This window comes from Dermochelys coriacea, chromosome 3 (genome assembly GCF_009764565.3).
Source record: "Dermochelys coriacea isolate rDerCor1 chromosome 3, rDerCor1.pri.v4, whole genome shotgun sequence".
Taxonomy (NCBI): Eukaryota; Metazoa; Chordata; order Testudines; family Dermochelyidae; genus Dermochelys; species Dermochelys coriacea.
This window is the reverse complement of record NC_050070.1, coordinates 43,082,895-43,107,409: the sequence shown is the minus strand read 5'-3', so window position 1 is coordinate 43,107,409 and position 24,515 is coordinate 43,082,895. Positions and strand designations below refer to the sequence as shown.

The 24,515-nt window shown below is 40.0% G+C and overlaps 1 protein-coding gene across 1 annotated transcript in view; it reads left to right on the top strand.

The window, feature by feature from the left end:
- CSMD1 (CUB and Sushi multiple domains 1) overlaps positions 1–24,515 on the top strand; it is a 2,060,919-nt gene that overhangs the window by 1,240,162 nt on the left and 796,242 nt on the right. Inside the window, 1 exon segment of the mRNA XM_038396611.2 lies at positions 16,533–16,610. Coding sequence (XP_038252539.2) covers positions 16,533–16,610 — 78 coding nt within the window.

Sequence of the window (24,515 nt, the reverse complement as noted above, 5' to 3'; positions counted from 1 at the left end):
CCCGGTCTCTATTCAAGCCTAAATTAATTGTATCCAGTTCGCAAATTAATTCCAATTCAGCAGTCTCTCCTTGGAGTCTGTTTCTGAAGTTTTTTTGTTGAAGGATAGCCACTCTCAGGTCTGTAATCGTGTGACGGGAGAGATTGAAGTATTCTCCAACTGGTTTTTGAATGTTATAATTCTTGATGTCTGATTTGTGTCCATTTATTCTTTTACGTAGAGACTGTCCAGTTTGACCAATGTACATGGCAGAGGGCATTGCTGGCACATGATGGCATATATCACATTGGTAGATGCACAGGTGAATGAGCCTCTGATAGTGTGGCTGATGTGATTAGGCCCTATGATGGTGTCCCCTGAATAGATACGTGGACAGAGTTGGCAACGGGCTTTGTTGCAAGGATAGGTTCCTGGGTTAGTGGTTCTGTTGTGTGTTGTGTGGTTGCTGATGAGTATTTGGTTCAGGTTGGGGGGCTGTCTGTAAGCAAGGACTGGCCTGTCTCCCATGATCTGTGAGAGTGATGGGTCACATCCTTCAGGATAGGTAGTAGATCCTTGATGATGTGTTGGAGAGGTTTTAGTTGGGGGCTGAAGGTGATGGCTAGTGGCGTTTTGTTATTTTCTTTGTTGGGCCTGTCCTGAGTAGGTGATTTCTGGGTACTCTTCTGGCTCTGTCAATCTGTTTTTCACTTCAGCAGGTGGGTATTGTAGTTGTAAGAATGCATGATAGAGATCTTGTAGGTGTTTGTCTCTATCTGAGGGGTTGGAGCAAATGCGGTTATATCGTAGAGCTTGGCTGTAGACAATGGATCGTGTGGTGTGATCTGGATGAAAGCTAGAGGCATGTAGGTAGGAATAGCGGTCAGTAAGTTTCCGATATAGGGTGGTGTTTATGTGACCATCGCTTATTAGCACCATAGTGCCCAGGAAGTGGATCTCTTGTGTGGACTGGTCCAGGCTGAGGAGGAGGCAGAGTAAGCCTTTAGCAATGCATGCTCACATTATAAGAACATAACAATAGAACATAAGAATGGCCATACTGGATCTGACAATGGTCCATCTAGCCCTGTATCCTATCTTCTGACAGTGGACAGTGCCAAATGCTTCAGAGGGAGTGAACAGAATATGGCAATTATCAACTGATCCTTACCCTGTCGTCCCGTCCCGGCTTCTGGAAGTCAGACGTTTGCATGGGGTTACATTCCAGACCATCTTGGCTAATTGCCATTGATGGACCTATCTTCCATGATCTTATCTAATTCTTTTTTGAACCAGTTATTCTTTTGGCCCTCACAGCATCCCTAGGCAATGAGTTCCCACAGGCCGGCTGTGTGTTGTGTGAAGAAATATTTCCTTTTGTTTGTTTTTAAACTGCTGCTTATTAATTTCATTAGGTGATTGTAGCAGAGGACAAAGTCACTCGGAGACCCTGGGGTTTAGTAATCATTGGTGTCATTTATTTACAGGTTTTGCTCCCACCATTTTTTAACCATACACAGCTTGGGTTCTAGTGTCTGCACCCTAGAGGGAAGAGTTATCACACTGCTTCCACTCTCTCATTCCCCTTCCCGGGCTTCCTTCCTCCCAGCCTTTTATATTGCCCTAGGCTAATTGGGCGGGCAGCTGGTTTTCTCTCAGCAGCTCCAATTTACTTCTTTTAATGGAAGCTATCCTGACAGAGGGCTGACTCAACAGTTCTTGCCCAGCACCCTGTCACAGTGACCAGTAGTTCTTATGTTATCTGAAAGGGTAAATAACGCTTCCCTATTCACTTTATCCACAACATTCATGATTTTCCTGTCTATCATATTGCCCCTGAGTCATCTTTTTTCAAAGCTGAACAATCCCAGTCTTTTTAATCTCAACTCCTATTGAAGCTTTTCCATACAACTAATCATTTTTATTGCTTTTTCTGTCTCTTTTTCATTATGGCATTATGATTTTTCTGTCTTACTATCTGTCTCGTTCCTAATGGTTCTTAACATTCTATTAGCTTTTTCGACTGCCGCTGCATATTGAGCAGATGTGTTCAGCAAACTATCCATGATGATTCCAATATGTCTTGAGTGGTAAGAGCTAATGTAGACCCCATCATTTTGTATGCATAGTTGGGATTATGCTTTCCAGACTGTATTACTTGGATTGATCAACATTGAATTTCATCTGCCGTTTTGTTGCCCAGTCATCTAATTTAACTCTTTGCCATCAGTGTTGTACTTAATTATCTTGAGTAATTTTGAATCAAAGTTACTAATAAGTAATTCATTCTGCAAAAGAAATATTAAAAACAAAGCAGGAAATTCAAGAGTGTGTCTCTAGTGAGACATTACTTCTCTTTTAAGAAAGAGAGATGCTTACTGTGCAGAGGCTGTTTCCTAGGCAAGTTGAAACAGATATTTATTATTCCCATAGTTAATAGATGGATTCTGTCTAATTATTATGGATAATACAAATAGTTTATAGAGGGCGAAGGAAAATTTGTTGAAAAGTTGGCGCATCTGGTTTGGTTTATGATAGAAAAATGAGTCAATTTATGAGTGGCAGTACCCCAAAGAGAAGGGGTTGTTCTCAGCTTCAGACTGTTGGAGGGAGAGGGGGAGATTTTAATGTATGCACAGTAGAACCTCAGAATTATGAACGCCAGAGTTACAAACTGACCAGTCAACCACACACCTAATTTGGAACCAGAAGCATGCAATTTGGGGGAGGGATAGCTCAGTGGTTTGAGCATTGGCCTGCTAAACCCAGGGTTGTGAGTTCAATCCTTGAGGGGACCATTTAGGGATCTGGGGCAAAAATTGGGGATTGGTCCTGCTTTGAGCAGGGGGTTGGACTAGATGAACTTCTGAGGTCCCTTCCAACCATGATATTCTATGATCCAAATGCTTAGAGACAACAACAACAAAAAGCAAATACAGTACAGTGCTATAAGAAAAGGAGTACCTGTGGCACTTTAGAGACTAACAAATTTAATAGAGCATAAGCTTTCGTGAGCTACAGCTCACTTCATCGGATGCATTTGGTATCAAATACAGAGGGGAGATTGATATACACACACAGAAAACATGAAACAATGGGTTTATCATACACACTGTAAGGAGAGTGCTCACTTAAGATAAGCCATCACCAGCAGTGGGGGGTGGGGGAGGAGGAAAACTTTTCATGGTGACAAGCAAGGTAGGCTATTTCCAGCAGTTAACAAGAATATCTGAGGAATAGTGGGGGGTGGGGTGGGGTGGGGAGAAATAACATGGGGAAATAGTTTTACTTTGTGTAATGACTCATCCATTCCCAGTCTCTATTCAAGCCTAAGTTAATTGTATCCAGTTTGCAAATTAATTCCAATTCAGCAGTCTCTCGTTGGAGTCTGTTTTTGAAGCTTTTTTGTTGAAGGATAGCCACTCTTAGGTCTGTGATCGAGTGACCAGAGAGATTGAAGTGTTCTCCAACTGGTTTTTGAATGTTATAATTCTTGACGTCTGATTTGTGTCCATTCATTCTTTTACGTAGAGACTGTCCAGTTTGACCAATGTACATGGCAGCGGGGCATTGCTGGCACATGATGGCATATATCACATTGATAGATGCGCAGGTGAATGAGCCTCTGATAGTGTGGCTGATGTGATTAGGCCCTATGATGGTGTCCCCTGAATAGATATGTGGACAGAGTTGGCAACGGGCTTTGTTGCAAGGATAGGTTCCTGGGTTAGTGGTTCTGTTGTGTGTTGTGTGGTTGCTGGTGAGTATTTGCTTCAGATTGGGGGGCTGTCTCTAAGCAAGGATTGGCCTGTCTCCCAAGATCTGTGAGAGTGATGGGTCATCCTTCAGGATAGATTGTAGAGCCTTGATGATGCATTGGAGAGGTTTTAGTTGGGGGCTGAAGGTGATGGATAGTGGTGTTCTGCTATTTTCTTTGTTGGGCCTGTCCTGTAGTAGGTGACTTCTGGGTACTCTTCTGGCTCTGTCAATCTGTTTCTTCACTTCAGCAGGTGGGTATTGTAGTTGTAGGAATGCATGATAGAGATCTTGTAGGTGTTTGTCTCTGTCTGAGGGGTTGGAGCAACTCTGTCCACATATCTATTCAGGGGACACCATCATAGGGCCTAATCACATCAGCCACACTATCAGAGGCTCATTCACCTGTGCATCTACGAATGTGATATATGCCATCATGTGCCAGCTATGCCCCTCTGCCATGTACATTGGCCAAACTGGACAGTCTCTACGTAAAAGAATGAATGGACACAAGTCAAACATCAAGAATTATAACATTCAAAAACCAGTTGGAGAACACTTCAGTCTCTCTGGTCACTCGATTACAGATCTAAGAGTGGCTATCCTTCAACAAAAAAACTTCAGAACAGACTCCAAGGAGAGACTGCTGAATTGGAATTAATTTGCGAACTGGATACAATTAATTTAGGCTTGAATAGAGACTGGGAATGGAAGAGTCATTACACAAAGTAAAACTATTTCCCCATGTTATTTCTCCACCCCACCCCCCACTGTTCCTCAGATATTCTTGTTAACTGCTGGAAATAGCCTACCTTGCTTGTCACCATGAAAAGTTTTCCTCCTTTCCCGCCCCTGCTGCTGGTGATGGCTTATCTTAAGTGATCACTCTCCTTACAGTGTGTATGATAAACCCATTGTTTCATGTTCTCTGTGTGTGTATATCAATCTCCCTCTGTATTTTCCACCAAATGCATGCGATGAAGTGAGCTGTAGCTCACGAAAGCTTATGCTCTAATAAATTTGTTAGTCTCTAAGGTGCCACAAGTACTCCTTTTCTTTTTGCGAATACAGACTAACACGGCCGCTACTCTGAAACCAGTACAGTGCTATGTTAAACATAAGCTACTAAAAAAAAGGGAAAGTTTAAGAAAAAGATTTGATGAGGTAAGCAAACTGTTTCTGTGCTTTTTTCATTAAAATGAAGATGGTTACAAGTAGCTTTTTTCTTCTGCATAGTAAAGTTTCAAAGATGTATTAAGTCAATGTTTAGTTGTAAACCTTTTCAAGAACAATCACTGTGTTTTGTTCAGAATTACAAATGTTTCACGGCTACAAACAACCTCCATTCCAAGGTTTTCATAACTCTGAGGGTCTACTTTAATGCAGCGAGTTAAACCTGATCCCTAGGAGGGGTATTGTTGAACAGACAGAGGTCTTTCTGAGCTTATTGACATAACAACACAGGAAACTAAAGTGTGGGGCCACTTTCAGAGCTGCCCTGAGGCTGCGATGAGGTGGCTGGGAGGACCGCACTTATAGACAGGGGCAGATTAATTTATTGTACTCCCAACTTTTTCTGTTTTATTTTCATAAGCGTTGACTGAGCTTTTGTTTGTTGTTTTGGTATTTTTTGAGTTTTCTTAATTTGTGGGTTTTTCTTTCCATATTCAATAACTGAATCTGAATGCATCTTACTTATATTCAGGAATTTCTATTATAGAAGATCATAGTCTTTTAATTGCTAGAGTACTGCAAAAGTACTTGTTTTTGAAGAATAAGTGATTCATATAAATTGGAGATGGAAAATGCCTTTGTCTTTTGGTTCAACCCCATGTTAATACAGAATTATTCCCTGTATTGCATTTTCTGGTGCTTTGTTTAGTTTAGTTTAGTTTAGTGATTTTGATTGCCCCATGAAATTCAGTAACTGGAATAGTTGCTTAAAACAGATACTCAGATAGTATCTTAACATCTCAGACCGTCTTTTAAACAAAAAAACTTACTTGTAGAGCGGTTTCAGACAATTGTATAGAATCATATAGTTTTATTAAAAATCACATTATCTCTTTGTTTTATATTAATCAGTTTATGTCTCCTCTCCATGATTTATGTTATCCAGCAACTATTTCGGATTTAACGGGAGAAACTGCTAATTAACCTTACATCTCGAGTATACGTCATTATTCAATTAAAATCAGTTTTAATGATTTAAAAGCCCTAATCTTTGGCATGGTGCTTACACACAAGTTTTAGCATATAGGCTTGTTTGTCAGCCTGAGATAGAATTCTGGGTTTGACTTTTTGATACTCTTATATCTTATACTAATATGTGTGAACAAAGGACAAAGACATTGTATCAAGAACAGGAGTACTTGTGGCACCTTAGAGACTACCAAATTTATTAGAGCATAAGCTTTCATGAGCTACAGCCCACTTCATCGGATGCATAGAATGGAACATATAGTAAGATATATATATATACATACAGATAAGTTGGAAGTTACCATACAAACTGTGAGAAGCTAATTAGTTAAGAAGAGCTATTATCAGCAGGAGAAAAAAACTTTTGTAGTGATAATCAAGACGGCTCATTTAGACAGTTGACGAGAAGGTGTGTGGATACTTAACTTAAGGAAATAGATTCAATATGTGTAATGACCCAGCCACTCCCAGTCTCTATTCAAACCCAAGTTAATGGTATCTAGTTTGCAGATGAATTCAAGCTCAGCAGTTTCTCTACTCAAAGTGAGTGGCTGTTTTTTTTCTCCTGTTGATAATAGCTCATCTTAACTAATTAGCCTCTCACAGTTTGTATGGTAACTTCCAACTTATCTGTATGTATATATATATATCTTACTATATGTTCCATTCTATGCATCCGATGAAGTGGGCTGTAGCCCACGAAAGGTTATGCTCTAATAAATTCGGTAGTCTCTAAGGTGCCACATGTACTCCTGTTTTTTTTTCAGATACAAGACTAACACGGCTGCTACTCTGAAAAAAGACATTGTATGTGTTGCTTCTTCCTGGCCAGATGGGTTTGTTAGTATGATGTAAACAGATAAGAACAGTTAAATGTGTTACAGGGTATCGTGGGAGTGTAATATATGAGCATACACTGAAAGGCTGCCTGGCTCCTTTTTCAAGCCAAGGTCAAACAACCAATTAGAAGGGGCAAGGCAGGGATGGGGCATAAGAAACACTAAAAACCAAAAAAAAAAAAAAAAAAAAAAAAAGAAGCCTGGCCTTGGCCAGAACACAACTTCATTCCTTACCCCTTCCATGGAATACAAAAGAGGTGGGATGAAAACACCAGACCCATGACCCCCCAAAACAGAACGTGACTATAAGTTGTAAGGAGTGTGACTAGGGGCGAGCATTGCATTTGGGCCTGCTAAGAAGGAGAGAATGGGGACACAGGCAAGGCTCTGCGGCATCAGAGCTAGGAAGGGGGACACGGAGTAAATGCTGTGTGGCGTCAGAGTGTGGAATGAAACACTGGAAAACGGACTTTGTCGGTGTGTAGAGCTATGGATATGTTTGCTTGGAACTAACCCCAATAAACATCTCAATGCTTTCACTTCTGACTTCTGGTCTTTTGCTTTCTGTCTGTGTGACAAGACCCAGGGGAGGAGGGTGAAGGGAAAGCCCTTTAGCAACAATACTTTATCTCTAACTGAAACTTCAGATTTGGTGACAGCATCTCCTTGCAAAGTAAGGTTGGGCTGAAGGATTCTTTGTGTGCCATTATTTTCTTTGCTTGTAACAGTTTGTTTAAAGGTATCATTATTGTCAACATCACAATTTTACCTTTCCAGATCTGAGCCTCGAATCAAAGTGGATATTAAAAACCTTTAAGGATGCTGGCCTAGTGGAGAAGGGAAAGGTAACTGTGTCCCCTCTCAGTCTTCTCTTTTCCAGATTAAACAAACCCATTTTTTTCAATCTTCCCTCATAGGTCATGTTTTCTAGACCTTTACTTATTCGTGTTGCTCTTCTCTGGACTTTTTCCAATTTGTCCTGAATGCTCACTACCCCAAGAAAAAATAGACCAAGAAGCTTTCAGCATTATATATGTAATTCAGAAATTACATATATATCTGTATAGTAGACATTTTACCTTGCTGGTGGATCATTACCCGTCAATTTCAACTATTGGACAGAAACCTGGAATTCCATCGTTAGCTGCTGCTCTTACTCAATGATGGACATTGCTACTTTCAGCTGATTCTTGTACTATTCAATTTAATATAGGGACTCAGCACTTCAGTGCTGAGAGCTGTCACATTTGCCCTGTCCATGCTCCCATCATCCCAGAGAAACTTTGGACAAAGTGTTCTATCTCAGTTTCATGGATAGGTTACCCATCGCTAGCACAGACATCAACAACTAATGATGATGTGCTTTATCTTGTGAAGGGAATGGTACTACAGTTGACAGTGTTAGATCATAAGAATCACTACACAATTTGTGTCATGTCAGTGTAAATTATCTGTGAATCACAGTCGCATCTCAGATTTTGGAAGCTCTCCATGATGATCATTTTGGCACTGTAGAGATGAAAGCCATAGCCCAGTACCATATCTCGTGGTTAGGTATCAAAAAGATACTGAGAGAAAGCTGAAGTGCTATATTATATGTCAGCAAATTCAGCATGTCTGCACCCTTGATCATGGCCTCTGAATTCTTGTTACATATATTCATGTGGACTTTGCTGGACCATAAGAAGGTTATATCTTCTTGATCATAGCTGATGCCCATTCAAAATGGCCAGAAGTTTTCAGAATAACTTTTACTATAGCTACCACGACCATTGGACATCTTCATATCTTGTTTAGCCAAGTTGGTTTAATGGTACAGTTGGTGAGTGAATATGCACCTCAATTCTGTTCTGAAGAATTTCAGAAGTTCCTGGCTTCAACTGGGATTCAGCACATTTCTTCTGCTCCACACCATCCTGATACAAATGGACTGTACAAAGCATTCTGCTAAACACATATGCATGCCCTTAAAGCTCACAAGTCTATTCCAAGTCATCATCAGAAACTGGACAATTTCTTGCTCGTCTACAGAAACACAGCACATGCTGTTACCCCAGGAGTTACGTGCAACTGTCTTCTTGAAGTGATCTTTGCATGCCTCTTGGGACCTACTATGTCCTGATATTGCCTCACATGTAGCCAAATCCCAAGCTACATAACTTGATTGAAGATATGAAACTCATCATCATTCTTTTTGAGTAGGAGACTTAGTTTGGACTCGCAACAACAGTGGTGGAAGGAAATGGGTACCTGGACAACATGTAAAATGCCTGGAACCTGTTTTATTCATGACAAAAACAATTCAAAGGTATTTTATGGAAATGACATATGGATCAGTTGTAGTTTCAACAAGTACCAGAGCCTGGTATGTTCCAGTTGGACTTTCTGTTCCTCTAATCAAATCTTCCATTACAACTACTAATTTTGATGACTGGTTGGGAGAAATTTTGGTATCAGATCCAGTTGATTCCATACCACTAATTATTCCTGACTGTTCCTGGCCTTCCTTTTGAAAGTAGAAATCAATTATTTATATATAAAATCTGTGGGGTATGTATGTGAATAAAAAATGAAAGAAACCCATGGGGTAAGGGAAAAACAAAGGAGAGTTGTCTTTCTAAGCAAACCTGTTAGCTGATAGAAGATATTAGTTGCTTCAAACCATTCCTGTTTCTTCTCAGATGTGGGGGCTGTGGACTGGGCTTTTACATGGGCCTCATTAACAGCTGTCAATGAGTAACTGGTGTCCATAAGGAGACAGAGAAGAGTAGGAAACAGGAATAAGAAGCTGTGGCACAGAGTGAGAGTGATTCCTACGGGGAAGATCTTGGGACTAGGGGAGTTTTGAAGCAATTCCCCAAAGAAAAGGGGTTGTGCTCAGCTTAAGGCTGTGTGGGAGAGGGGAAGATTTTTTAGTACATAATAAAGTAAAACCAAATCCCAAGAGTGGTATTATTTAACAGACTGAGGTCTTTCTGAGTTTATTGACATATCAACACAGGAAACTAAGGCAAGGGGCCACTTTCAGGGCAGCCCTGTAGCTGCAATGAGGTGCCCAGGATGACGTCACATGTTGAGCGGGCAGATTAATATATTGCACTCCCAACTCTTTTTTTTTTTTGCTTTATTTTCATATGTGTTGACTGAACTTTTGTATGTAGTTTTGGAATTTTGTGAGTTTTCTTAATCTGGGGGTTTGGCTTTTCATTTTCAAAAACTGAATCTGAATGCATCTTACTTATATTCAGGAATTTCTATTATTGAAGATCATCGTCTTTTAAATATTGCTAGGGTGCTGAGAGAGCTTCAAAAGTGCATGTTTTGGGAGAATAAGTGATTCATATAAATCTTCTGATTCAACCCCATGTTCATACAGAATTGTTCCCTGTATTTCATTTTCTGGTGCTTTGTTTAGGTCAGTTTAAAAGTCCCAAAGAATAGTTTGTTCAAACCTGAAAGCTGATATTTTTACCCTATTTACCTTTCTCATAATACAAAATGTATTAATGCACCTTTATTGAAATTTAAAACTTACAAAAATATCCATTTTTATCCATTATATCTGTACAACTAGTTATCACAGATGATCAGAAAGGAAGAGCACAGTAGAATTCAAAATAAGATTAGACATTTATGTGGATAATGATAACATCCAAATTACTTTAGATAGATATACTTATGACCCCCATGTTCCAAAGCATAAGCCATCCACTCACTGATGGGTGCACAGAAGAAATTTCCCCTAAGGGCATGTTATTTTATCTTAATTTACTATGGGGGGTTCTTGAAACCTGGTCATAGTATAGTCATGGAACCTTAAATTTCCCCCTTTTCTGCACCATTGGGGCTGTCCATTTTTTTCTCTTGAATATAATGGAGGCCTAGGGGACTGAGCAACGTACTGGGATTCAGGAGATCTGGCTTCAAATCTTGGTTATGCTACTGTTTTGTTGGGTGATCTTGGGCAGCTCACTTCCTTCCTTATGCATCAGTTTCCCTATTTGTAAAATAGGGATAATTATGCTCACCTCTTTTTTGAAAGAGCTTTGAGACCTATGGATAAACGCACTGTATAAGAGATAGGTATTATTATTATTATAATTCTTCCTGTAGGGCAGCAAATCACATAGAGGCATGTTGAGATTCAGGATGGTACTACATTTATAAATACTGGAAATTTATAGTTTCTTTTACAGTTATTTTGTGAATAACAATGTGATATTGTGAACAAATGGTTTATAGATAACCCTTTGTGCCCTTGTGGCACCTTAGAGACTAACAAATTTATTAGAGCATAAGCTTTTGTGAGCTACAGCTCACTTCGTTGGATGCATTTGGTGGAAAAAACAGAGGGGAGATTGATATACACACACAGAGAACATGAAACAATGGGTTTATCATACACACTGTAAGGAGAGTGATCACTTAAGATAAGCCATCACCAGCAGCGGGGGGGGGGGGGGAAAGGAGGAAAACCTTTCATGGTGACAAGCAAGGTAGGCTAATTCCAGCAGTTAACAAGAATATCTGAGGAACAGTGGGGGGTCAGGTGGGGGGGGGGGAAATAACATGGGGAAATAGTTTTACTTTGTGTAATGACTCATCCATTCCCAGTCTCTATTCAAGCCTAAGTTAATTGTATCCAGTTTGCAAATTAATTCCAATTCAGCAGTCTCTCATTGGAGTCTGTTTTTGAAGCTTTTTTTGTTGAAGGATAGCCAGTCTTAGGTCTGTAATCAAGTGACCAGAGAGATTGAAGTGTTCTCCAACTGGTTTTTGAATGTTATAATTCTTGATGTCTGATTTGTGTCCATTCATTCTTTTACGTAGAGACTGTCCAGTTTGGCCAATGTACATGGCAGAGGGGCATTGCTGGCACATGATGGCATATATCACATTGGTAGATGCGCAGGAGAACGAGCCTCTGATAGTGTGGCTGATGTGATTAGGCCCTATGATGGTATCCCCTGAATAGATATGTGGACAGAGTTGGCAACGGGCTTTGTTGCAAGGATAGGTTCCTGGGTTCGTGGTTCTGTTGTGTGGTGTGTGGTTGCTGGTGAGTATTTGCTTCAGACTGGGGGGCTGTCTGTAAGCAAGGACTGGTCTGTCTCCCAAGATCTGTGAGAGTGATGGGTCATCCTTCAGGATAGGTTGTAGATCCTTGATGATGCGTTGGAGAGGTTTAGTTTAGTTTAGAGGATACCATCATAGGGCCTAATCACATCAGCCACACTATCAAAGGCTCGTTCACCTGCGCATCTACCAATGTGATATATGCCATCATGTGCCAGCAATGCCCCTCTGCCATGCACATTGGCCAAACTGGACAGTCTCTATGTAAAAGAATGAATGGACACAAATCAGACATCAAGAATTATAACATTCAAAAACCAGTTGGAGAACACTTCAATCTCTCTGGTCACTCGATTACAGACCTAAGAGTGGCTATCCTTCAACAAAAAAGCTTCAAAAAGAGACTCCAACGAGAGACTGCTGAATTGGAATTAATTTGCAAACTGGATACAATTAACTTAGGCTTGAATAGAGACTGGGAATGTATGAGTCATTACACAATGTAAAACTATTTACCCATGTTATTTCTCCACCCCACCCTACCCCCCCCACTGTTCCTCAGATATTCTTGTTAACTGCTGGAATTAGCCTACCTTGCTCGTCACCATGAAAGGTTTTCCTCCTTTCCCCCCCCTGCTGCTGGTGATGGCTTATCTTAAGTGATCACTCTCCTTACAATTTGTATGATAAACCCGTTGTTTCATGTTCTCTGTGTGTGTATATCAATCTCCCCTCTGTTTTTTCCACCAAATGCATCCGATGAAGTGAGCTGTAGCTCACGAAAGCTTATGCTCTAATAAATTTGTTAGTCTCTAAGGTGCCACAAGTACTCCTTTTCTTTTTGCGAATACAGACTAACACGGCTGCTACTATGAAACCTTTGTGCCCTGTGATTTTCTGTAATGTTACAGCTGATTAGGAGAAATGTCAGGTGGGGTTGCTCATTGTTCAATACTGACACTAATATTGTTTAATATATTCATTAACAACATGAAAGGTTAATTGAGCATCGATCTGTGTGGTTGGTACAAAACTAAAGTATAGTAAAACACTGAACTGGACATATTAAAATTAAAGTGATTTAGATAAATTGGGATACTGGGCAATTCCAAGGGAGACAAGGTTTAAAATAAAGGATGAAATACTTTTGATGATAATTCACATCCTAGATAAAAGATAGGGAAGTATTATTTAGAAAGCTATCGTAAGGAGTGATCTGGAGGTAATGACAGAAATCAAACTGAATGTAAGTTACAGTTTCATGCTCTTGTGAAGAACAATACTTCAGCAAATACCTTCTAGAAAAAAAAGAATGTATGTATATTTTCAGGACAAGAAAGGTTATACGGGTTGGTAAGTGCAATCAATTGGCTGCGGTAAATAATAAGCATTTCTGAGTCATATTTTGATGCAAGTTTGTAAGAGATGAATGCTTTAAGGAAAGAAAAGAGGTGTATCCCCTGCTCCTTTTGTCTGCTGTTAAAAGACTGCTACATTACTTAAAGAGATCTTGATAGTGGAGTCCCTGAAATGCAAGGGTGAAGATTCTTTCTTACTTTCTTCCTGTTGGGGCTGTACACTTACTTTTACTTGTATGCCTTTTCAGTCTAAATCCTTGTAAAAGATTAAAACTGAACCTACCTACTGTGTGAATTTGAATAAATATCCTTTATTTTCACTATTTACTTTCACTGGTTTCTGGCCCAAAAGCCTCTTTACACTTTGATCCTTTTCTGTCTATAGATGAATTTGGAGATTCCTGTCTATATTAGCTTGTAAGGCGCATATAAGTGTTGTCAGGTGATTATTTTCCTTTTGTTAGGGTTTAATTCTAGTTTATGTGTAATAAAAGGAAGTGTTGCAGTTTAGCTTTACACTATGTTGTTCAGATTGCATTTGGATTACTGTACTAAATTTTGCTAGACTCTACTGTAATATAGATGTTCGAAAATGTTCAAAGACAGAGAACTGAACTCTTACAAGGACTAGAGATTGTGAATCATGGAGAAAGGGAAATGAATTCAATTCACTTAGCCTAAATAAATGTTTAAGAGGAGATATGAGAAAGCTTAGATATGAGAAATACTTAAAAGATGATAAATTGTGGGTAGAAAAGAGTTGTTTATATTAATTTAAACCTATTGGTCTTTGTTTTACTATTAAATGAAAAATTAAACTAGGAAATGAGGAAAATCTTTATAATGGGAAGAACAATCAGACAGTAGAACAGTTTGCCCATCGATGTGGCTTTTGCAAACTCAGAGACATTCAAGTGGGTATTAAATGATTTATGGAAAGTGCAGTGTAGAGTCTTGCTTCCTTGTCACAGGGGAGATTAGACTAGATAGCTCAAACAGTGGCTTCTAGCATTATCATAATTGTTCTGTTGTCTATCACTTTGCCTTTGAAATACTTCACAATATATATTGTAAAAGACTGTGGTTGTGTAATGGTTTGAAGGAAACAAAAGCAGAGAGTATATAAGTGCTTTAATTTTAAGAATTAAATAATATGTCATATATTTCCAGAACCCTTCTGAGCTAACTTTCCCCAAAATCAGTTCATTTCTTTTTTCCATTTTCCATCAGCATATGTGTAAATGATAACATTTTTGACAGGAATCCTTTTGTTTACTGTGAGTAAATTATATAGCAGCCTTAGTGTCGCTAGGTGGATACAGCTTTGGCACAATGTACTCTCATTGTTATAAAGATCACATCAAATTAAGCCCAGGGTCAAACTAATTTCAGCCCATATGGGTAAAAGGATATTTAACTTTCCTTTTCTGACTTTTCACACACATTTCCCAAGTTTTAAGCATGTGCTTCTATCTAGCATGGCACAGTGTGTATAGCACAAAATACATTTCCTATGGTACCTGCCCAAAGAATGTCAACACTTCAAGAAGGCTGTCACATTTTCATGGAGAGATAAGGTGGGTGCGGTGATATCTTTTATTGGTTCAGCTTCTATTGGTGAAAGAGACAAGCTTTCAAGCTAACACAGAAGTCTTCTTCAGGAAATGTAATTAAGGTGTCACAGCTAAATACAAGGTGCAATAGCTCGTGTAGCATAAGTAAATATACACATACTGTAGGAGACCATTCAAAGAGAAGTGGACACCTTTGCCATCACAGGACAAAAAAGGGGGTTAGTGAGTTACAGCTTACTTCCCCTCTATCCAGGTGCTGCTCGACTCCCCCCCCCACGCCTCAGACCTGCCTTAATTCCATCCCTTTCTCCAAGCCTCCACCCCTGCCTTGCCTCTTTGCCCTTGGTCCACCCCTGGCCTTGCCCCCACTCTACCCCTTCCCCAAGGTCCCACCCTGCCCCACCTTTCCCCGCCCCCATCCCATCCGCAGCTCCGCTCTCACTTCATGCTTTCCTCCAAGGCTTCACTCCCGCTCCACCTCTTCGCACCCCCTTCCCCTGAGCATGCCCATTCCCACTCTTCCCCTCCCTCCCAGCACCTCCTGCATGTTGCTGAACAGCTGTTCTGCAGCATACAGGAGGCACTGGGAGGGACGGGGAGGAGTTGATCAGTGGGGCTCACATTGGGCAGGAGATGCTAGTGGGAGGTGGACAGTTTGGCTGCAGGTGGGTGCTAAGCACCCACTAATTTTTTTGGAGCACTCATGGAGTTGGTGACTGTGGAAGCAAGAGCAGCAAAGAAATCTAGTAGAGAAACAAACTTAATTTACCCTTTTGTTATATGACAAGCAAGTGCCAGTATATTGTTCCTAGCCTTCTGTCTCTTAACATGTTCATACGATTATGTACATATTGTAACTAATGTACAATTTGATAGCTCCATATATTAGCAGAAAAGTAGAATTGACCATAGTTTTGTTGTTTTACTTGTTAATATGGTGAGAAAATATATAAATACATTTTTGCAGGGGTTTTTTTTCTTTTGTTATTTTGAATTAATTATTTGAAGATGAGGTTCATATATATGAATGTGTAAACTTTAGGATGAATGTTTGTATGAATGTGCAAACTTTAAAACTATTAACTATCACATACAAAGCTCCAGGAAAAAGATAAAAGGTTGAATATAAAGAAGGACTTCTCAGTGAATGTACAACATTCTTGAAAGGTGTCATCTGAAGATTGTCATTAGCATTCTGACACAGAGCAAACTCAAGTTGTTTGTAAATCAATTACTTTTGTGGGACTATGACACATTAGGTTTAAGTTTTGTAGATTTGTTGCATATTTTCATATGTCTGATTCTATTTTTTTATTAAAAAAATGAGGAAAGTGTGCTGTTGGGGGTATATCATACAATGAAAATAGGTTTTTTTAAATTTTATTTTAAGTTTTGTCATCTACAATAGAAAACATAAATCCATAGTGAGCATGTTATCATTAGGACAGTTTTGTCTTTTTTCTGGCTCTAATGAAACTTAAACATTCTTTTTGAAGTCAAAATATTCCTGTTATTACTGCTAATAAATGCTAAGGCTCTCAACTTTCTTCTGATACATAATTAAATTATTATGGTTTCAGGAAAAAAAGTAAGAAAATTGGGTTATTTGAGAAGTAACTGTAAATTCCATTTCATAGTAGGACTCCATATTGCCTTGTTTTCATTTAGTACATGCATTGTGGATGCAGTGTGTGTTTACTATATGTCTTAATAAACTTTCTTGGTCTTTGTTTGCTTGCTTTGAACAGTGAAAAAAGCAATTGAATTGAAGTCCAGAGGAGTCAAGATGCTGCCCAACAAAGACAGTAACCACAAAAATTCTGTCTGTAAGTTGTTGTTATTATTATTATTATTATCTTTAGAATGATCGTGGACATTTTTATTCTCATTAAAAAACACAAATTGCTAGAGAGAGTGTTAGGGAGACCAAACAAACAAACAACAAAGCCCTGAAATGCTGGGGAACAATTATGAAAGCTGCACTGTCTTTTCATTTGTTAGTAACTCATTTTATATCTCCAATGAGAATATTGGAGGATGAGGATCATAGTATTTACATTACTCTCTCTGCTTGTTGGGAAATAGGGAATGTGGGGAAAGGCAGCACTTTTTCTTCTGGCCGCTGGGATTCTGGGTTGAGGTTTTCTACTTACTAACCCTTCCATTGGCCTTAGTTAATTCAGTCTCCCAGAAGTTCTTAAACCACCACCCTTGTGTGACCAGCATGCAGTATGTCTCAGTGGCTGCTTCTTCCCCTTCATGTGTTAGGGGGAGGGGAGTTAGCAACTCTTTCTATTCCTACCAATCTCTTTCTTCAAATTGCCAGTAAAATGGGAGGCGGGGCAGGGGGGCTCAGCAGCTCCTTCCCTTCTCCATGTGTCTAGTGGGTTCTGGAGCAACATAATTTTCCATTGTGTTCTTCTTCCCAATGTGTAGTCTCAGAGAAAGATAAGGCTGGTAACGAGAGACCACCAACTTATTTTTGTTTTAAGTAATTGTGCCTTCCTCTTCACCTGAATACCTGACAATCTGAGTAAAAGCCTGAGGGATGTTGCCACCATGAATCAGGCCAAGTTTAAAATAACAACCACAACAGTATCTGCAATTTAATTGTGGATACAAGGGGACCCTTGACCTAAGAACATCCAGAGGGGACTCCTAGGTTCACTCACAACTAGTTATAAGTGTTTGTATAATGATTAACCCATATGAATAGATGAATCCTTGGTGTAATTGCACTGAAATCAGTGGAGTAAAACCAAGGGTGCATTTGGCTTGTTGTGTTCAATTCTAGAAGTACGGAGAGATTGGACTGATTCTATTCTTTGTTTCTTCGGTGAATCCTTTTGTGCAAAGTGTTTTTGGTGTACTCACTTGAATGAAAAATGGCTGCTAAGTGTCTGTTCTAAAGATCATGCTTTCCTGGTATGACACAGAAGAGAACTTTTTGTGCAAGATCTAGCTGAATATAGCTGATCCACAGTCTCTGGTGTGTGTATACAAATGGGTGGCTGTTGCATTATTCATAAGGTACAGCTGGGCGTTGTGTGATCTCTGCTTATGCTCTCAAAGCATATCCTGTCAGATACCACATTTAATTATACAAATTCAAAGTAAGGCAGGCTATTGGAAAAAATGTTTATAAGGCAGTGTGCTGTTGACTTTCAGATATAATAATGTATTTTTTATCTTTTTCTTTTTTTTTTGCTTGTGATGTTTTTATGATGTCTTGACTTTTCAACACAGAACTACAAAAATGTTATTAGTATTAAAGTAGTCGCACAAGCTGCTATTGTGAAATTTATCAATAAAATTACAGTAAAATATATCTGAGACCATCCCTTCTTACTGGATTTCAGGGCTCGGACTCCAGCCCATGCCCAAGCCCGAATATCTACAGAGCCCCAGACAGAGCATATATTTTCCTTGGGTGTAGGAACACAATTTCCCTGAACGAGGTTCGCTACGTTTCAGGGTAGCAGCCGTGTTAGTCTGTATTTGCAAAAAGAAAAGGAGTACTTGTGGCACCTTAGAGACTAACAAATTTATTTGAGCATAAGCTTTCGTGAGCTATAGCTCACTTCATCAGATGCATTCAGTGGAAAATACAGCGGGGAGATTTATATACATAGAGAACATCAAACAATGTGTGTTACCATACACACTGTAACGAGAGTGATCACTTAAGGTGAGCTATTACCAGCAGGAGAGCAGAGGGGAAAAAACCTTTTGTAGTGATAATCAAGGTGGGCCATTTCCAGCAGTTGACAAGAACATCTGAGGAACAGTGGGGGAGTAGTGTGCGGGAATAAACCTGGGGAAATAGTTTTACTTTGTGTAATGACCCATCCACTCCCAGTCTTTGTTCTAGCCTAAGTTAATTGTATCCAGTTTGCAAATTAATTCCAATTCAGCAGTCTCTCGTTGGAGTCTGTTTTTGAAGTTTTTTTGTTGAAGGATAGCCACTCTCAGGTCTGTAATCGTGTGACTGGAGAGATTGAAGTGTTCTCCAACTGGTTTTTGAATGTTATAATTCTTGACGTCTGATTTGTGTCCATTTATTCTTTTATGTAGAGACTGTCCAGTTTGACCAATGTACATGGCAGAGGGGCATTGCTGGCACATGATGGCATATATCACATTGGTAGATGTACAAGTGAACGAGCCTCTGATAGTGTGGCTGATGTTATTAGGCCCTATGATGGTGTCCCCTGAATAGATGTGTGGACAGAGTTGGCAACGGGCTTTGTTGCAAGGATAGGTTTCTGGGTTAGTGGTTCTGTTGTGGGGTGTGTGGTTGCTGGTGAGTATTTGGTTCAGGTTGGGGGGCTGTCTGTAAGCAAGGACTGGCCTGTCTCCCAAGATCTGTGAGAGTGATGGTCATCCTTCAGGATAGATTGTAGATCTTTGAAAATGCATTGGAGAAGTTTTAGTTGGGGGCTGAAGGTGATGGCTAGTGGCATTCTCTTATTTTCTTTGTTGGGCCTGTCCTGTAGTAGGTGACTTCCGGTACTTTTCTAGCTCTGTCAATCTGTTTCTCCACTTCAGCAGGTGTGTATTGTAGTTGTAAGAATGCTCGATAGAGATCTTGTAGATAGAGATCTGTTTGTCTCTATCTGAGGGGTTGGAGCAAATGCGGTTGTATCGTAGAGCTTGGCTGTAGACAATGGATCGTGTGGTGTGGTCTGGATGAAAGCTGGAAGCATGTAGGTAGGAACAGCGATCAGTAGGTTTCCTGTATCAGGTGGTGTTTATGTGACCATCACGTATTAGCACCATAGTGTAATGTCATCAATGTAGTGCAAGTAGAGTAGGGGTATTAGGGGACAAGAGCTGAGGAAGCGTTGTTCTAAGTCAGCCGTAAAAATGTTGGCATACTGTGGGGCCATGCAGTGGGTACCCATAGCAGTGCCACTGATTTGAAGGTATACATTATCCCTAAATGTGAAATAGTTATGGGTGAGGACAAAGTCACAAAGTTCAGCCACCAGGTTTGCCGTGACATTATCAGGGATACTGTTCCTGACGGCTTGTAGTCCCTCTTTGTGTGGAATGTTGGTGTAGAGGGCTTCTACATCCATCTTGGCCAGGATGGTGTTTTCAGGATGGATTGTAGTTTCCTCAGGAAGTCAGTGGTGTCTCAAAGATAGCTGGGAGTGCTGATAGCATAGGGTCTGAGGAGGGAGTCTACATAACCAGACAATCCTGCTGTCAGGGCTGACTGAAGCATTTTTCCATCATCATAACTGTGTCTACCCTGGGGGTAACATTGCTGTAGCTATGTTGATTAGGGGGTTGGTTTTTTCAGAGCCCTGATCAATGTACCCATGTTGATCTATCTTATAAGTTTACATTAAGCCTGATGGTAGGAAATACTGCACTTCACAGTGTCATTTTAATCTTTTTTTTATTATCCCTAGTATAAAGAATCATTCAGACAAGAACTTTTTATATATTAACAATGGGGGGAGGTAATTATTTTAAAATTAATTGCCAACTGATGTGGTTGCAGTGATCTTAGCAAACTGATGACAACAATTGAATCTCAGCTCAATCAATTTACAATTATGAAAGCTGATATTATTGCTATGATTTTTTGAAATGTGTTTAAAGTTCAAGTTGTGTTTAAAGGACCATAAAAATAATATTGCGAAATAAATATCGGTGTCTTTTTTTTTCTGGTTGCACTTTGATGTAATTCTTTGGTTGGTCCTTAAAGAGCACCTCGTCCTTAAACTGCAATGTTTTTCCAAATTACTATGGAACAGTAAAGTGAAAAAGTGGATCCCAACACTAGACTGAATTATTTTTGTTGATTTTTACATGTGATTTTTATGGTCCGATTGATAGCTTCAATACACAACCTTATTGTGTTCTCTTTGCATTTTTCTAACCTTAACATTTTACTTGTGTGTATATAGCATTGTATTTATTGTACAAGCCATTTCTTTTGATGAAGCTGAAACTTTCACGTACTACCCACTCCCTTCTCAGGTCAAATCACAATCAAGGAGCACTGCCAAAGAGGCATTGTTTCAGTATTTTCCATCAAAATATTATAGTGGAAATTCGGAGTTAATAAGCATCCACTGCAGGCTCCAATCCTTCCCCCAAAATGTTAAGTTCAATGGAATAATCCCAAAATTCACACCTCACAGGGACTGAAGTTCATATAGTGTAAACACTAGCACCTCAGGTAATGGAATTGATATTGTTTTCTACTTTGTGTGTGTGTGTGTTATGCTGTAGGGGTAAAACGAATTGTGGCACATATCTGTAAACTAGCAAAAAGGAAGAACAGATAGCATTTAGGGCAATCAATGATTACTCAGTCCAAAGACAATTTGGGCCAGTACAAATAACTATCAAGTCATTTTTTCTAATAAAAATGTCTCTCTACATCTGTACAATATGTTTTCTATAACTTCTCATTACTTGCTATAGGACAGTCAGTGGAGTTTTCAACTGGAACTGGCATGTTGTGGTAAAAAAAATACCCAGGCCCTGATACTTCAAACTGTTCTGCTTATTAAGGCCTCCAGTGGAGCCAATGGGGTGTTATACATCTGCATCTGTCCATGTTGAAAAGCTTAAAAGACATGAGTCTAAAGTCCTAATCTGTAAATCATATATGGCAGATTTTAATCTGTGAATGACTAGTATTTCTTACTAAGATGATGATAATGGGCAGCAATGGGTTGGTTTGCACATTAATATCTGTGTCCAGGAACGGTAATGTTTTAAAGGAGCATCTTCAAAGAACTTCCTCCATTTGTGGAGAACTACTCTGTAGATTGGGGATGCAAAATGTTCACAAAGATATCTGTTGTACATACGCCTTCAAAGGAATGTTTTAGAGGATGTAGAGGAAAAAAACAAGCCTGAACTGCATCCACCACAGTAATTTACAATCGTTAATGAATTTGGGGAATTGTCCCCCAAGACACGTGCCAGTGTAATGAGCTGGGCAGAGGACGGGGTAGGGGCGGGCCATGGCATTGGGACTAGAGCATCTTTGGGAATACAAGGCCTCCATGTGGATCCCTAGGGCCCATCATTTTTAGCAATTTTTCTGTAATGAGGTAGACACCAACCTTTGGCAGAAAACTGTAGGGAAATCTCTACCAGGAAATTATCACTGAATTTTCCTTGCAAAAAACCCCTGCCGTTATTTGTACTGTACACAAGAATTATCTGGACTTCAGGGATTGACCTGAAAAAATATAACATCATCACTATTTATAACATGCTTTGGGAACCTTGGATGAAACACGCTAGAGAAATGTAAGATATTATGAATATTTTAAAAGAAAGTACAAGAAACAATGTTTGAAAGAGAGATGTAAGTGAAGCGATATACTGATGAAACAGAATGATCCTAAAGGTAGGAGATTTTCAAAAATCCAACCTGCCAATTTTTTTTATCATAGAATCATAGAATATTAGGGTTGGAAGGGACCTCAGGAGGTCATCTAGTCCAACCCCCTGCTCAAAGCAGGACCAATCCCCAACTAAATCATCCCAGCCAGGGCTTTGTCAAGCCTGACCTTAAAAACCTCTAAGGAAGGAGATTCTACCACCTTCCCAGGTAACGCATTCCTGTGCTTCACCACCCGCCTTGTGAAAAAAGTTTTTCCTAATATCCAACCTAAACCTCCCCCACTGCAACTTGAGACCATTACTCCTTGTTGTGTCATCTGCTACCACTGAGAACAGTCTAGATCCATCCTCTTTGGAACCCTCTTTCAGGTAGTTGAAAGTAGCTATCAACTCCCCCCTCATTCTTCTCTTCTGCAGACTAAATAAGCCCAGTTCCCTCGACCTCTCCTCATAAGTCATGTGCTCCAGCCCCCTAATAATTTTTGTTGCCCTTTGCTGGACTCTTTCCAATTTTTCCACATCCTTCTTGAGATGTGGGGCCCAAAACTGGACACAGTACTTCAGATGAGGCCTCTCAAATGCCGAATAGAGAGGAATGATCATGTCCCTCGAATTGCTGCCAAAGCTCCTACTTATACAGCCCAAAATGCCATTAGCCTTCTTGGCAACAAGGGCATACTGTTGACACATATCCAGCTTGTCATCCACTGTAACCCCTAGGTCCTTTTCTGCAGAACTGCTGCCTAGCTGCTCGGTTCCCTAATCTATAGCTGTGCATGGGATTCTTCGATCCTAATGCAGGACTCTGCACTTGTCCTTGTTGAACCTCATCAGATTTCTTTTGGCCCAATCCTCCAATTTGTCTAGGTCCCTCTGTATCCTATTTTGAACTTCCACATATCTACCACTCCTCCCAGTTTAGTGTAATCTGCTCATTATAAAGCTCTTCAGGCTAGTGAGCCAAGGCAAAAGTTAAAATAAAGGCTAGGGAAAAACAAAAATAATGCCAGTCTACCTGTCTCCTTGATGGATCTTACATTCAGCTAAAATAACTGAAGCAACTATAGAAATTTTGGCAGCTTTTTGCTTGCTTTTTATCATGAGCCAAACTGTGGTGTTTGTGAGCTTTTCTAAACAAGTTATGCCGGAACCTGACATGCTAAATGGCACCATCGCCTTCATCAGACATACAAAATGGTTTGAAAAGAAAACCCACCAACATAATTCTTTTCCAGGATCATCTGCCTCCTCACACCATTCTAAAAAGGTATTTATGAGAGAATGCTAGGGTTTTCCCATTACAAGAAATGGCGTCTTGCTTTGAAAATTGATAACTCTTGCAGTCTTCATAATGTGCAACAATATACTTTTGTAATTTCTTTCTGACCTCTCCCTGTTATTTATCCAGTTAGAGAGTCTGATTGTCATGGGGTATACACAGGACAAGCTGTGAGGAACTAGTTGGTTCCTCAGCTGTGGCTGGTTGGTGGCCTTGCAACAGCTGGAGTGATAAAAAAGCTGCAGTTCAGAAGGGAAGGGTGGCTGCCAGAGAGATCACTGAAAGTTGGGTCCTTCGGCAACACAATGTTAGAAAACCACCCAGGCAGTTGGACCTCCAGAAGTGTCTGGGAAAGTCTACAGGAGGGTTGTGATAGGAAACAGCAAGGGATTGGGATAAACTGGTTCCAAATGCGTTATACGGTGTTCCTTGATTGGAACCCAGAGGAGTGAGTGGATCTGAGCTCTTCCACCAATCCCAACAGATGTTATTAAAACCTGTACAGCAAAGGGATCCAAACCCCAAGAGGCTGGAGACTGTTGACTGTTCACTAGGGTTACTGGCCTGTTGACTTGCTAGACATTTTTGCCCACCCCAAGAGGGGAGAGGGTATTAATGGTCCAGACAGAGTGCTAGAGTCATAGTGAGGAACTACCCGACACTAGGCTAAATGGGAACTGGCAGAAGGAAGGGGAAACTAAGGCAATATTGCCATAACACCTGCTCAATGGTGGGAGGGGAGGAGGGTATGCCAGTGGCTGTAACCAGCTCCAGACACTCATGTGCTTGCTTCTAGAAGGGTCATGTGAAGTAATGATTCTCACAATAACTGTAACAGACTATCTGTCTAGTACTTGTTCAGTAATGTAAGTTTTGAAATTAGGTGTTTTGTATGTGTGGTCTTGCACTGAATTAACTCACAAAACCATATTTCAGAGTACCCGGACCCAAACTCCACAAATGACCACACACAGTCCCAAACTTTCTAGCCATTCTAATTATGAAAAATGTTTTTCATAGTTTCAAATCCCACAGCTTCTGAAGGAGAGCATTTTTCAAGCTAATGTTTACA